This window comes from Lutra lutra, chromosome 16 (assembly GCF_902655055.1).
Source record: "Lutra lutra chromosome 16, mLutLut1.2, whole genome shotgun sequence".
NCBI lineage: Eukaryota > Metazoa > Chordata > Mammalia > Carnivora > Mustelidae > Lutra > Lutra lutra.
The window spans coordinates 7,351,682-7,367,972 of NC_062293.1; the positions used below are offsets into that span (position 1 = coordinate 7,351,682).

The 16,291-nt window shown below is 52.8% G+C and overlaps 1 protein-coding gene across 3 annotated transcripts in view; it reads left to right on the top strand.

Annotated features, from left to right (window-relative positions):
- The window catches only part of SDK2 (sidekick cell adhesion molecule 2), a 252,097-nt gene that overhangs the window by 139,823 nt on the left and 95,983 nt on the right, over positions 1–16,291 (top strand). For all 3 annotated transcript variants that reach the window (XM_047708154.1, XM_047708155.1, XM_047708157.1), the window contains exon 3: positions 6,691–6,797. In XM_047708154.1, the coding sequence (XP_047564110.1) occupies positions 6,691–6,797 (107 nt within the window). The remainder of the gene's footprint in view (positions 1–6,690; positions 6,798–16,291) is intronic.

Below are 16,291 nucleotides of genomic sequence, written 5' to 3' on the forward strand. Positions count from 1 at the left end.
GAACACTGTGAGGGGACAGGAGAACTGTGCGGGTCATTTCTTCCCACCCTGGCCAAGCCCTGCCCCAAGGCTCTCCCCACCAGCCCCACTCTCCCCCGCTGCATTTGACCCACTGATGGGGACAAAGCAAGGCTTGCTCAGCGCTGGCCACTCTGCCACTGTTAGGAAGCCTGAGGAAGCCCAGTTACGTGCACACACGTGCAGTTATGGAAAGATCTCCTTGTCACGTGCGCAAAGCAAGGAGAACAGCTGAGGGAGGCCCCGAGTCTCCTGCTGTAAAGGGGAGGGATCGTGAACTTGCATTTGCTTGTGTTTGCATAGAGAAGTTCTGAAAAGCTACTCAGGAAGCTGGTCGCTGTTGCTGTGTGTGCGCGCGCGCACCTGGACCCGGGAGTGACCGGGCAGCTGGGGCACGGGAATGGGAGAGACGTTTCCTGTGTGCCTTTTCTCTGAGTCTTTGCGTCCTGTGAATATGTTTCCTAGAAGAAATCAATCAATAAGTGGTCCTTTGAGGGAGTCTCGAGGTGGGTGATTCTGGGTATTCCCCAGTCCCTCGAGCCGTGACCTGTGACTCTTTGTCGTCAGAGGGAGAATAAAGTTTCAGGTCAGACAGGAAGAGGTGCGCCTTCCCTGTCATCCCCCGTGTCCCCAGAGCTCAGGGTCTGCACTTAGAGGACACAAGCCCAGGTGACCAGGAGGTTGGGAGGTCAGGCTGGCGGCAGGAAGTCCCCTGGGGTCAGGAAGCTGAGAAGAGCAGCCTTTGGAAGCGGATCTGTCATTTTCACTGTCGTCAGTGTCCCCGAGGAGGCAGAAGAGCAGGGCACCTCCTCTGCTGGCCGCTGAGGGGTTGAGGTCAGGCTCCGCTACCTGTAAAGGGGGCATGGCAGGTCCTTCACTGGTGATTGGGGTCAGTTGGGGTTCACACGCCCATGGGGAAGCCAGAGAATTTGCCAGGCAAGGGAATCTGATGCTTGGTGTGAGCCCCTCCTGGATCCCCACTCCGGTGGAAGGTTTCTGCCACACCCCCTCGTCCTCCGCTCTGAACCTGCACATCTCACTCCATACCTCCCAGTCCCCACCAGTGACTCATACACCTGTTCCCTCATCTGTCAAGCGTTGTGCTGCACCTGCTGTATGGCTGGCGATTATGTCTGGGGCCTCTTATGGTGAGCCCATCAAAGACGGCATCATTGTCCCCATTTTACAGACAGCAAAACTGAGGCTTGTGGGGTTCTATAATGGGCCCAGCCCACATTCCTAAGAAAGAGTAAAAGGGAGGAGCACCTGTCTTAGTCAAGCGTCTGCCTTCTGCTCAGGTCATGATCCCAGGGTCCAGGCTCCCTGCTCCGTGGGGAATCTGTTTCTTCCTCTGTCCCTCCCCCACTGCTCGTGCTCTCTCTCTCACTCTCTCTTTCTCTCTCTCTCGATCTCTGAAATAAATAAATAAAATCTTTTAAAAAAAAGAGAGAGAAAGAAAGAGTAGAGGGAAAAGTCAAGCCTAAATTTTTCTGAGTCAGAGGCTCCAGTGCTGTCTCCAATGCCATGCTCCCCCTTGGGCAGATCAGGTGTAGGGCAGTCCATCCATCCCCGTGCCCCTGGAGGGGACCCAGCCAGGGCCAGGCTCCTCCACTTCCCTGCCAGGTCAGCGGCTGCAGGTGGGTGGGGCAGACGGCTCTGCGGGTGGAGTGTGTCCAGAGGGGCCAGAAGGGAGCACTTCACGGATAACGAGTGTGGCTACTGTCATTACCAAGGCTGCATACAACACGCTAGATTTGCAAGCTGAGATGCTGGCCAGCTGCCCCGTCCACCCGCCTGGGAGGCAGGGAGACCGAAGCTGCAATTGGGGTGGAGTGAGCGGGCTTCCCTGGTAGGAAAGGCAGTGGGCGGAACTGTTACTTTAAATAATGTTGCCATCCACCCAGAAATAGGTCTCCCAGGCGGGGAGGAGAGGGAGGCTAGAGGATGGAGAGGAGACTGCACCCGGCTTTGCCAGGCCAGGGAGCGTCTGGCCTCAATTACAGGGGGACTGAAGGGAGACCCAGGACCAGTGCCCCTCTTCTGGCCTTGGGGGAGGGGCCGGCCTGCAGCCAGTTGACCTTCCCCGGGGCCCCAGGGGTTCCTGGCTGAAACAAATAGAAATAGAGCCTTCTGCAGAAATCTACTTTCATTAAAGTTTAAATTTCACCACGCATCACTGACATCAGCAAACAGACCCGCATCCAATGAGTCCCTGGTGTCTGTTTTATAATGTATACTTAAATTATATGCTCAAAGTGCATTTTTACATTTTATTTTTAAAATAAAGGCAATATATGCATACAATAAAAGAAATTCTGATGGCACAGAAAGACATAAAAATAGAAGTTTCCCTCCCTCCCCACCCAGCACTTCTCCCAAAAGGGAGGTAACAGGTATCCATCGAGTAGCCCCGTCTGGAAAACGTTTTATGTGCCTATATGATATATATGCAAATAGATACATTTTAGGTACTTGTATCGTATGCAAATATATACATTTTCCGTAAGTGTGATCCGTGCGTATGCAAATATGTACAAATGTGTATAGTTTCATTTACCCACATGGTATCATACCATTTACGCTCTTCTTTTTTTTTTTTTTCCTGGTCCACAAAGTGAAATTATTTTTACTGGGTTGATTTGCATGATCGTACACATCAAACGAAGGGTGTGGCAGCCCGCATCCCAACGTGGCAGCTTATCAAGAGCCATAACCATCCGGCATCACTCCGGTCCCTGACGCTCAGCTGGGGCACTGCTCGGCTTCCTCCCTCCGTGCGTTGCTGTTTCCATGAGCATCTCGCCCTCTCCAGCTTCCACTTCCTTTCCGTGCTTCGTGCATCTCGAGACCATTCTGTCTCGGATAGACAGGGGCTGCTCGTTCATCCTGCGGCTGCGGCATTGCTGAACGAATCCGGTTGCATTCTCGACGGATGTCTGGGTTGTTTCCGGTTGTGTGTTTCTCTCTGCCATTGGAAGCAAGGCCACCTTGAGCATCCTTACACCTGTTTGTTTGGCTTGGTTTGGTTGGCCACATTATTGCCGCATATCTAAGAGGCCAGCTCGCAGGAGTGCAGCCTCTGGGTCAAAAGGCTTGCCTGTTCTCATTTTGATAGATTTTGCCCCAAAGGCCAGACCACTCTGCACTTCTGCCTGCAGATCTGGGGGCACACCTCCCCTCCCCCTCACTCCGGTCAGCGCTGTGCCTGATCAGACATGAAAGTCTTTGGCAGTTCTGATGTGTAAACATTGTCTTGTTGTGATTGGCCTTTCATTGTGATGGAGGTTGAACATCTTTTTGTTAGTTTCAGGGGCCATTTCTGTTCCTGTTCTGCTCCCTGCAGCTTTTTAATAATTTTCTGACTCTGTTTTCAAAGATAGAGAGCTGTTCTAGCCAATCTCACCTTCCATCTCTCCTCTCAGGTCACCCCATCATTTTTGAGACCCAGACCATTACCCAAAGCTCTCTCCCCTCCCTGCGGCCGAGGCAAGTGAGGCTGGTAATGGGCTTGAGGATGGGGTGGAAAGAGAAGGGGGAAATGTGCCAGAGCCTGGGTGCCTGCTATCTCCCCTCCATCGTACCTTGCACTAGTGAGGGACAGATAAGAGCTGCAGCCGGTGGCAGAGAGAAGAGGCTTGGACGGCCAGAAGGTTCTGAATCGTGCTGCAGAGACAGCCAGAGTCAGAGCATTCGGGAGTCCCAGGACGGAAGCGGGGGGCCTTTGGAAATTGACGTCTGCATTGAACTGGTTAACAGCTGAGCTTGGGGTCAGGCAGGCTCTGTGGGACCCTGGCCTCGTCTCTTACCACCTACCTATGAGACTGCCTGGCAGTAAGGCAACGTCTCTGAACCTCAGTCTCCCCACCCCCCGCCAAAATGGGGGCACTGGAAAATACACCCCTCCAAGAATTAAGTGAAGAACTCTCATATTAGCCCCACAGCTGTTTGCCCTTGTTTGCATACAACCAGGAAGGTGAAGCTAGGATTAGTGTGTTTGCATAAAATTTAAGTTTACAATTTGTTAAAATTGCTTTTATGCTGAGATTACATTTCTTCTCTATGACCTCAAAATGTCCTTTTTAGATAAAATGCTGACCATTTCTGTTTATTTTTCTCACCCTGCCTGGCACTTTTTAATATTATCTTCTTTTTTTTTTTTTTTTAAGTTTTTGGTTCCTAGACTGTTTGTTTGCTTTTTGGTTGGTTGGTTTTAATGATCTTACTTGGCAAAGTAAAAAGTTGACAGTCTTATGTCAAGCCCATATTTTTAGGTGTTACTGGTCCATGATATCCAATAGTCTGGGAACTGCTGTGTGAAATGACAAAACGTAGGAAAAGTATTTAAGACCAGACCAGAGGCATAGCTGGCACTCAGAGAGTAACCGTTGTTGTTTCACGATTGTGAAATGATGATGATGGTGGTGGTGGTGATGATGTTGGTGATATTGGTGATGGTAATGGTGTTGGTGATGATGGTGGCGGTGGTGGTGGTAATGATGGTGTTGGTGATGGTGGTGTTGATGGTGATGATGGTGGTGGTGGTGATGGTGTTGGTAGTGTTGGTGATGGTAATGGTGTTGGTGATGATGGTGGCAGTGGAGGTGTTGGTGATGATAGTGGTGTTGGTGATGATGGTGGTGATGGTGGTGTTGGTGATGGTTGTGTTGGTGATGGTAGTGATGTTGGTGATGGTGGTGTTGGTATTGGTGGTGGTGGTGGTGATGGTGATGGTAGTGTTGGTGATGGTAGTGGTGTTGGTGATGATAGTGGTGTTGGTGATGATGGTGGTGATGGTGGTGTTGGTGATGGTGATGGTTGTGTTGGTGATGGTAGTGATGTTGGTGATGGTGGTGTTGGTATTGGTGGTGGTGGTGGTGGTGATGGTGATGGTACTGTTGGTGATGGTAGTGGTGTTGGTGATGATGGTGGCAGTGGAGGTGTTGGTGATGATAGTGGTGTTGGTGATGATGGTGGTGATGGTGATGATGGTGGTGATGGTGGTGTTGGTGATGGTGATGGTGGTGTTGGTGATGGTAGTGATGTTGGTGATGGTGGTGTTGGTATTGGTGGTGGTGGTGGTGGTGATGGTGATGGTAGTGTTGGTGATGGTAGTGGTGTTGGTGATGATAGTGGTGTTGGTGATGATGGTGGTGATGGTGGTGTTGGTGATGGTGATGGTTGTGTTGGTGATGGTAGTGATGTTGGTGATGGTGGTGTTGGTATTGGTGGTGGTGGTGGTGGTGATGGTGATGGTAGTGGTGTTGGTGATGGTAGTGGTGTTGGTGATGAGGGTGGTGTTGGTGTTGATGGTGGTATTGGTGATGGTTATGGTTGTGTTAATGATGGTAGTGATGGTGGTGTGGTGGTAATGGTGGTGTTGGTGATGGTGGTGTTGGTCATGGTAGTGGTGTTGGTGATGATGGTGGCGATGGTGGTGTTGGTGATGGTGATGGTTGTGTGGGTGTTGGTAGTGATGTTGGTGGTGATAGTGGTGCTGGTATTGGTGGTGGTGGTGGTGATGGTGTTGGTGACGGTGGTGGTATTGGTGATGGTGGTGCTGATGGTAGTAGTGGAGATGGTGATGCTGGTGGTGGTGGTGAGTCCCTGCTGAAACTTCTATAAAAGAAAACTTAGCAACTCTTGAGAATAAGGTTGCTCTGTCCCAGTGTTGCCATAGCCTAGGGACAGGTGGCAGTGATCTTGTCCACCAAGTCACCTGGACAAACCCTAGGACATCCAAGGATGGGGGAGATGCCTAGGCACAAGCCCCTTAATCCTTTGAGGTCCCTAATGGACCATCCACTGGCCAGAGACAGTAAAGGTGATCCCAGAGGCGATCCCAAGGGAACTAGCCCCCTCCATACCAGAGAGCACCATGTGCCCGTGTCATACCTGCCAGAAGCCCCTCTCACTGACTTGGCCTGGCCTTCTCCCTGCCCCTCAGCCACGTCAGTGCACCACACACCTGCTCTCTGGCTGCCTTTCCCCCAGCAGCAGACTCTGCTGCCCTTTGGGCCAGTCACGTACTCCCCGAGCAGGCTCCCGAGGGTCTTTCTCAGGCCCCTCCCCTCCCAAGGGTCCATCCTGGCCTCGGGGCCCACATGTACAGAAAGCTGTCCTGCCCTGCTCGGAAGGCTCTGCCTCTTCCCTCCACAAAGCTGCTAGGAGCTGTCTGGAACGTTAAGGGTGAGATGATGCAAAGCATTTGGGGAAACATGTGAATATTCCTGCCTCTGCTGACCCCATCCATTTCAATTAATATTTACACTATGGTCCTGAGACTGGCCAAAATAGAAAGCCCCCCCCCCTTTCCCAGTCCTGTGAGTCACAGGCAATAAAGGACAGCAGCCTCCAGCAGAGGACCCGTAGAGGACCTCCAGTCCTGGAGGCCAGGTCACAGCCAGGGTCAAGGGCTCAGGCACAGCACCTCCCGTCTGTGGGGAAAAAATGCAGGCTGCTCCCTAGGCACTGGAGCAAAAGGCTGGTTGCCCTTGGGAGGGATGTTTCTATGGATAGGGACCTTTCTGTGACTCCCAAGACGTGGCCAGAAAATCCAGAACTTCCTGGTGCTCTCCATTGGAGAAGAGGGTGACCTCCGCCATCTGATCCCGTGTGACACGTGCATCCGTGCACCTGCTGGCCTTGCTCACTGGCTGTCTCATCTGCCCCCAGGTACATGATCACCAGCCTGGACCGCACCCATGCGGGCTCCTACCGCTGCATCGTGCGGAACCGGATGGGCGCCCTGCTGCAGCGGCAAACTGAGGTCCAGGTGGCCTGTGAGTAGTACGATGGGCGACGGGGGCAGGGAGGGGTGTGAAGCAGGAGGCGGTCTGCGGGGTCCCTGCCCACCCCCAGGCTCGGGGCAGAGCCAAATCCCGGCCATAGCTTTCCATGCTCATTGGGCCCTGATGGTGGCCCTTCCCGCCGTGCCCTCGTTTTGTGGTTTGCCGGGTGCTCTCAAGGGTGCCCCGCTGATAAGTGACACACGCATCTGCTGGCTCAGGGTTTAGCACTCTGTGCATGGGACCAGCTGCTGCTTCTCTCAAAGTGCCTCACACTTGGGGGTTTAACGATGGCCCGTCTGAACCTCTCCAGCTCTGACACTCCTCTCCGCAGACTAGCTGGTGCCCACCCCTGGACCTTAACCTTTCCCTCCTCCGACTTGCTCACCCAGGAGCAACGGCTCACCGTAACAGCAAGCGGGTCCCATGGCCCGCGGGGTTGTTGGGAGATGCCTTATGGTGGCACCATGACCCTAAGAGGAGGGGCGGGGAGGACGAGTCTAGGTGTTTGGAGGAGCCAGGTGAGCAGATAGTGAAGTAAAGGGATGCCTGTAGTCCCTGCACCGGTCCCCGGAAGAATGTTCTCAAACGGAAGAAGGGAAGGCAGCTCAGAAGATCCCAAGTGCCTTTCAGGGACCCAGAGCACCAACCAACACCCTCCTCCTGAGACTCAGCCTCCCCGTCCCCGTCCTGCCCCCTTTCCGGAAATAGCTGCTGTGTGCTAGAAATCAGCCTCATTCTGGGCTCTTCCAGGGGCAGAGGTCCGAGGTGGCACAGTGGGACATGAGACCGCGGAAAGCCTTAGTGAGCCTTGAAATTAAAAAAATAATAATAATAATAAAGGACACCTTCTCATCCAAAGCCTACAGGGGATCGCCTCTGAATTAGCACAGGAGAGAGCTTGCTCCTCGAACAGAAGAAGTAGGGGAGAGAAATCTAAAAGGAAACCTCAAGCGAGACAAGGGGTGTTGATAATAATTATGGAAAACAACCGAAATCAAAAGTGGAGGACGGATTGTCTCCATAAATCAGCACTAAAGGCAACGCAGCTCACTCAGAGGAGTGGAAAAGCCCAGAATTAAAATGATGGATCAGGGCACTGTCAGCGGCTGGAGAGCTCCCAGGGAGCTTCATATAGCCGGTGCCCGGGGTCCCGCAGGGCAGGGGCAGAGCCGCAGACCAGCCTCCAGAGGGACCACGGGTGCAGGCGTGTGCTTGTGTGCAAGTGTGCATGCGTGAGTGTGGCTTCATGCACGCGTGTGCAGATGCATATGTGTGTGCATGAGTCTGCTGCTTCATATGCCCCACATGTGGGAGACAACACGTGTGCACATGCAGGTGTGTCCATGTACGTGTGTGCAGGCCTGTGTGGAAGGGCGCACACCGGGGTTCGTCTGCCTCTTGGCTCACCTCGGTGCTGGTGATACCATATGTGTTCAAGTCCATGTGCGTGCAGTTGGAAACGCCATCCAGGACAGTCTCCCCGACCGTCTAGGCTCATCTACAGAATTCCTTGAGCTGCTGTGCCCAGTGCACCTGGACCGCGCCTGCCCATAATACACCTCCAGTCAGTAGGCGTTACTGCTGGAATTAATATTCTGTAGCAGCCGAAGAAAGAGGAAACAGGCCACGGAACGGAAGGGCTCCTGGCGCACACTCTTCTGACCAAATGCAGAGCAGTGGGCTGATACTCACAGCTGGGCCTTGAAGCCAGCCCAGCGTCTGCCCCTCATGGGGGCGTGTCTCACGGGGGCATCCCTGTCCCCCTCAAAGCCACGTGGCAGCCTAGGCTTTGGGAGCCTCTGCACACGGTCACGGCCATCATTGCTCCCGGGCTCTATGGGGCTGCAGCTTAGCTGTGCCCGTGTGGCAGCAGGTGGTCCCTGGCAGAGAGCAAGAGGTACCTGGAAGGGCCCAGAGGACCGAACGCAGTGGGGACACCCAGGTTCACCCCGTTCCTGACCGTGAGCTGCAGCTCCCGGGCCAGCCCCAAGAAGCGCTCTTCAAATGACACCGAGCCGCCTTGCTCCGTGGCGTCGCAAAGAAGCAGCTACTGCTTGTGGCCCTTCGGACCTAAAGCCAGAGGCGTGAGGGGAAGCCCTGGGAACTCCAGGGGGCAGTTGAGAAAAAACACTCACCCTAATACATTAATGACGGTTCCACTGCGCCCCCTCTCCACCCAAGGTGGCCACGGTGGGACAGAGAAGGGAAATTCACCTCCCCGTCCCTTCCCTTGCTGGACACACTTGTCTCCTCTGGGGGAGGGTGGGGGTCTCTCTCTCCCTAGTTGTGGAAGTTGAAGAATCTGTTGCCCAACCTGTCCCCCAACCCCTCAAACACTTTCCAGGATCCCGGGGGCGGAGAGCGGGGAGACCTCTCAAAACCATCCCACCCACAGCATCACTCTTTCCCACCTGTTGAAGGGCAGTGCACACCCTTCTCTCCCGACCTTACCCCGCAAGGCTTGGGGGGAGGAGACTGCCTAAGTCACACGGCGAGGGAGTACCAGAGCAGGACTTGAACCCACAGCTGCCCAATTCCAAAATAACCCCCTCACCACCCTGCCATCTAAGATCAGGAAGAGAGAGACCAAACTGGGGTGGGGGTGCGGCGCTCTTCTTGGCTCTCGGCAGAGGCGAGCAGATGGAAAGGCTTACAGGTAGTTCCTGGGTGGTTTTGTGCCTAAAACAGGGTCATGCCATGTATTTGGGGGCAGGGAGGGGTCAGGAAGTGTGGTTTCCAGCCCCAGCCTCAGCACTGGGTAGCTTAGGACTCTGGACCCCTGGTGTATGTGTGCAGCCAGCGGGAGGGGACAGACAAGGAGGAAGCATGGCCTCCATCCCCCTGGAAAGGGGGGTACGTACCCCCAGACCCCTTGGAACAGACACGGATTCAAGCCCATGTCCCTCGGGAGATACCAAAGGAGATACAGCAGAGCCTCCAGAAGGATCCCTCCGCCAGTGTAATTGTGTGCCTGTCTTTCCTCCGTGGGTTCCTGGGACAAGTCTGAGAGACAGGAAGGCATCTTGAGATGGGGAAACTGAGGCTCAGGGAAGGTAGTGGACAGCCCAAGTTCTCACAGCCAGCATTTCTGCCTTCTACCTTCTCCTGCCTCACTGTCAGGACCCTATAGGGTCTAGCCATGAACCGTCCCCACCCCACCCCTCACTGTGTGACCTTGGGCAAGTTACTTAACTTCTCTGTGCTTTTGCTTCCTCTTCCCTTTGTGTCCTGGAATAAGCATTTCAGCTTTCTCACTCTGGCAGCCTTCGCAGCATACTCCCGGCCACATATCTGCTCTCCAGAGCTGAGGCTGGGGTAAGGCAAGTGCGATAAGGAGGTGCTCTCCCTCGGCTACTCACCGTGCACTCGCAGTAATAGTGGTGCCTCCTTCATCCTCACCCAGTCCCAGTCCAGGGGCTCTCCCGGCTGTGCCCTACAGGCCTCCTGCATCTGTCTGTCTGTCCACCGGTCTCTCTTACACAGTGACACAGATGCCCACCGTCTAAGGATAGGTGGGCAGCGGCTGCTTCTCCAGACCCCTCCGTCTCTCCTGGTGGGTTTCTGCATCCCAGGGGCAGAAGCTTTTGGCCTGGGGCTCCAGGCAGCCTGTTCCTGGTGATGCTGCCCTCCCAGGCTCCTTCCGGGACTGGGCCAGGCAGGACCCACCTCTGGCTCCCACCCGCTTCCCAAAGAGGGACTGTGCATTGGGTTCTAACGAGAAATTAATAAGGCAGCTGTGCTAACAACTAATGATAATGGCAAAGTCATTACAAAAAGATTCTTTACATGTTTTTAATTACAGCAATTAAGAGGAAGTCAATAAAACATCCACCCCCTCCCCAGCTCCCTCTCTGCCTGCATTCCCTGCCCCCCGGCCCCAGTCTCTTCTTTGTTTCTTTAAAGTTGCCATAAATTTCTGGCTTGGAGCAAGCTGGCTGAAAGGCCGAGAGTGTTCAGAGAGCCTTCCTGGGTCAAGGAGCCTTCCAGGCTCTCTCCACATCCACATCCTGGGGGCAGCAAGCCCACCCACAGGTCACAGAGCAGAGGGCCCCTGTCCCATCCGGAAGCCACCTGTACAAAGAGGGCTATAAGGATATTGAGTCTGTTGTTGGGGCTGATGCCCAAAATGCCACCAATGGGCCGGCCCATTTTTCTTAATTCTTTTTTTTTTTTTTTTTTAAGATTTTATTTATTTGACACAGAGAGAGAGATCACAAATAGGCAGAGAGACCGGCAGCGGGGTGGGGGAGGAGGCATGCTCCCTGCTGAGCAGAGAGCCCGATGCGGGGCTCGATCCCAGGACCCGGAGACCATGACCTGAGCCGAAGGCAGAGGCTTAACCCACTGAGCCACCCAGGCGCCCCTTTCTCAATTCTCTTTTTTTTTTTTTTTTTTTTTTAGGATTTTATTTATTTATTTGACAGAGAGAGATCACAAGCAGGCAGAGAGGCAGGCAGAGAGAGAGGAGGAAGCAGGCTCCCTGCTGAGCAGAGAGCTCGATGCGGGGCTCGATCCCAGGACCCTGAGATCACGACCTGAGCTGAAGGCAGCGGCTTAACCCACTGAGCCACCCAGGCGCCCCCCCTTTCTCAATTCTCAACCTGAGTGTGAGCATCGAGCGTGGACTCTTCAGAGGTCATGCTGTAGCTCCAGAGAACATGATCTTGTCGTCCTGGAGCATTTTGCCTGAATGTTTCACTCGGTCGTGCAACTACTACTGTAGTCCCACCGCGTGCTGAACTGTGTTCGAGGCAGTGAGGACACAGGCAACAAAACCGGGACACCTGTTCCTGCCCTCAGGAAAGTAGTGGGGTGCCGTGAAAGTTAAAAGGTGAATGTATGATCGAATACAGAGCAGAGAAGCCCGTGGAGAGAAAATAAAGTGCAATAAGGAAAAAGGAAGCCAAGTTACAGGAGATGGAGGCTGGGGCAGCCACCTCTCAGATATCCTATTTGATATAGTGGCTACGAAAGGCCATCTGGGGAGGTGACATTGAACAGAGTCTCAAAGGAAGCAAGAGAGTGAGGCACACAAAGAGATAAGGTCTTTCCAGCTAGGGAACAGCAAGTGTAAATGTCCTGTGGTAGGTTTGGGTGTCTGAGGCCAGCGTAGCTGAAGCAGAGTGAGGGAAGGAGAGAGTGGAAGGAGGTGTAGCTGAGGAGCTGGGGCACTAGGGACACATGGCAGCATTCGAGAAGAGGTCGACGCTTTTGCTGTTACAGTGCAGTGGAAATAAGTATGCACGGTGGAGAAGAGGCATGATGCAATCTGATTGGAGGGAGAAAGCACTGTTTCCCGGATAAACAAAACCACAATGAAACACCGTCTCATGTCCACCAGATTGGCAAAAAACAACAAGTCTGGCAAGACCAAGAGAGAAACTCCCATCCGTGCTGGCGGGAGCACGAAGTGGTAAATGGGCGCAGATTTGGAAACAGTTTGGTGTTATCCGGTAAAATTAATGTGTGCACGCCCTGCCACCCAGCAGTTCCGCCCTTAGGCTCATGCTCAAGGGACTGTCTTAGCCGCATGCGCCAGAAGATCCCCAGGAGACTGTTCTTAGCAGGACAGCAAAACCCAGAAAACGGACCCAGCCTGCAGGTACACTGTGCCCTCTCGCCACGTGGATTCCCATGCAGCCGCGACAATGACTGGACTGAGTGTAAGCCCACTGCTGGAGCTCAAACACACACACACACACACACACACACACACACACACACACACACACACCAACAAATCACAGTAGATGACATACAAAGTAATTCCAGCTATAAAGGGCTTGGAACCAGACCACATCAACCCTAAATTGTTTAAGGAGGCATTTCTGTGCGGCAAAACTTGGGGGGAATTGCCACAGCATTTGGGGCAACAGTTACCTCTGGAGAGGGAGGGGACGTGCCTGGGGGTGGGGGGACACCGTAGCGGGAGCAGGGAAGTTCGTTAGTGTTCCGTTCCCTAAGCTGGGTGACGGGTATGTGAGCATTCATTCTAGTCCTCTGCAAAGTATCCGTGTAATTACATTCACTCTTCTGTATGCATGACATACTTCATGATAAAAAAAAAAAATGCTTTCGAAATAAATAAAGCAACGAATGTATTCTGAAGTGGGATGCCTACTTCACAAGACCTTTTAAGATGTAACAAAGACATCAGGAATTTGGAGGCCCCTTGCAGCTGTGCCCCAGGCTCACACTTCTTTGCTCTTTGGGGAATTCGTTGGGAAAGGCGGCTCAGCGCCGTGGGCATCACGTGGTGTGTTAACAAGCGTGAACCTTGGGGAGCAAGTGCGAAACCCCTTATCTATGTCCGCCCTAATGTGCGTGCGTTTTCCCAGGGGTTCCTGGGTCCCCAGGCTCTGCCAGCATATGACCTCCCTCCCTCCAGCCTTCCTTCTGCCCCGGCCCGCTGAGTGGACACCTTCTTGGCCCCTTGCTGCCGCTGTGCAGTGTGTGCGTGGCTGTGTCTTAGGGCCTGTGAGCAGAGTGAAGGGCTCCGTGAGCGCGTCCCGGAAGCCCACTTGACTCAGTGCAGTGGAGCGAATGGGAGGGTGCTGGAGGCCTGAGAACCATGGTGAGGCAAGGAGATTGTGGGATGGAAACGTGGAGGAGGGCATCAGTGGCCGAACTTGGACCAAGAGCAGCTGTGCCCTTCCTTCCATCCCTCTCACCGTCCACATGTACATACCTGCACCCATGTACAGTCATCCGTCCTCCTGCCCGCCCTTCCTGCACCCATCCCCTCCTCCCTCCATCCATCCCTCCATTTTCCTCATCCCTCCAACCATCCATCCATCCATCCATCTATCCACCCATCCATCTCTCCATCCACCCATCCATCTATCCATCCATCCATCCATCCATCCATCTATCCATCCATCTATCCATTTATCCACTGAACAGACCCACTTCCCAATGTCCCTTGACATTCTTTCTCTTGCTCTGCTTAGCCCTGCTCTCCTGTTTCCGGGCCCTCACGCACTCTCTTTTCTCTGGACCATCACCCCACCACACGCACACACACACTTAACTAACACCTACTCTTATTTATGTTTCCGCTTAGAATAAGCCTCACCACCACTGCCCCCAGTCTAAAGTAGGTCTCCTGCGGCTGCCTCTCACAGAAGAACCCCGTTCCTCCCTCCTCACGGTTGTCACAGTATGTCACTGAACATCTGCTGTGCCTGTTTCCACGAGCAGACTCTTAAGTCCCACAAGAGTGGGGACCAGGTCTTTCTTCACTACCTACCAGGACCAGCTGTGCCCTTCCTTCCATCCCTCTCACCAAACCTACATATGCGGGTCCAGGCATCCATCCTCCTGCCCTCCTTTCCTCCATCCATCCCCTCCTTGTCTTCCTGTCTTCCCCCTCCCTCCATTCGTGCATCCCACAGCAGGGGCTCACTAAGAGCCACCACATCATGGCATTGGGTGAGTTCAGAAGGAACCCACTGTGTGTGGAGTACGCGGCTAGCTGCCTGTTGGTTCTTGCTGATGGAGGCAGCTGCCTCTTGACGCTTACCGTATTAGTGGGGAGAGAGAAAGAATGTGCGTGAAGCTTGTTAAGGCAGGGGTGAGTTATGAAGGAAGCAGAGAGGAAATGTGGTGGCAGGGGGGCCAGGTTTGAACGCTGGCCCTGCCCAGCCCTGACTGCTTAACGTTGGATAAGCCACTCTATCTCCATGAGCTTTAATTTCCTCACTGACGAAATGGAGCTAATAAAACTAGAGAGGGGAGAAAGAAACACTATTACCATGAAATTGCTTTAAATTGTTCAAATATATCTTCAGAGTTCTGTGAAAAGTTTTTTAAATAGATAAAATTATTGTGAGGACTGGAATCAATGTGATTTATTGATGCAATTTTTTTATAGACAGAGCCAAGTAATGGAAATTAATAAACAACTAAAAATGTGTATTTATTAGAGTCGCGCTGGCTGTGGTAGCATGAGGATTACGTGCACGTGAAGTCCACCTAGAAAGAAAGCTGGTGTAGGGTCAGCCACGGCTATCTCTGTTCTTTAATTCTGCCTGGTGGCATGGGATAATCTTTGCTGAAGAGGTCCATGTTTCAACGAAGCTGTGAAAAATATACATGATTCTAATATTCTAATACTACAAACATTAGATATAATTTTTAGCACTTTAATATACTCTTCCAGTTTCTGTGTCTGCGTAACAAATTGCCGGAAAGCATAGTGGTGTACGACCATCATTTATTAGGCTCACCAAGTGGGTGAGCCTTGGATCTAGACAAGGCGCGGTAGGGATGGCTCATCCCCACTCTGTACACTGAGGTCTCTGCTGGAAGACTTAGAGGCTGGGGACTGAATTATGTGAGGGCTCACACGTTGATGTACATGTCCGGTATGGGTGCTGGCTGTCCTCTGGGGACCTCAGTTCCTCCTTTCAGGCACCCTCCCCGTGTCTGTGTGGGCCAGACTGAGCTTCCTTACAACATGGCGATAGGATTCCAAGTAGATGTGTGTGGACAGAGAGATGGATCCAAGGGGAAGCTGCATCCTTTTGATGACCTAGCCTTGAACGTGATATACCATAAACTCCAGCATCTTTGTAAGAAGAACGTGTTGGATGGGAGACAAATATTGATGCCGCCATCTTTGGAAAGACAGATCCTGACACACATGTAGTATCTCATGTGATCCTGACTACAATCTATGAGGAAGGGACTCTTCATAATTCTGTTTTGCAGAAGAGGACGTTAAGGCTCAGCAAGGTCAAAATTTTGCCCAAGGTCATGCCTGATAAGTGGCAGAAGTAGGTTTTGAACTCAAGTCTCAGTGACTCCAAAGCCATTACCATTACATTTACTGCCTGCTGAGTGTAGAGTAAGGATGCCAACGGTGCGTTCTCTTTCTTGAGATCCTTAATTGGCTGGATCCCCCTGAGATGCCATTGACTCACGGCACCTTGGTGAATCATGGCTTATTCTGGTGACATTCTAGGCAGGGGCCCCGCACAAGGACAAGCCTGCATGAGAAGTAGGGTATAAGTAATTCAGCATGGCAGGAGGGCACATGATGTGGTGTGGGCATTAAGATGGGAAAGGTTGATTGGGGTCATATTAGGGAGGGACCTCAAATCAAGCAAGGGGATTTAGACTTTCCTGGGACAATGAGGAGATCCCAGAGTTTCTGAGCAAGTCAGCAATATGTCCAGAAGAAATTAATTAGGAAGAGCGTGAGAGATGATGGGTTGGGGGGAGCCTATGGAGACCTTGTTGTGGAGGGTGGTCAGAGCAGCTGGAGTGACGGGGTTCGCTTGGTGGTGGGCCTGTGGGAACTAACCCAGAGGAGGAATCAGAGAACTTGTCGGGCCACGGAAGGAAGCACAGCACCACAGAAGGCTCCAGGGCAGGAGCAGAAAGGAGCTATTCACGGAAGATCGCGAGAAGGAGGTATGAAAGGCCAACATTTCTGTTGGGAATCAAGTGTTGGGTTTTGGAGCTCAGAGAAGAGCCAGAAC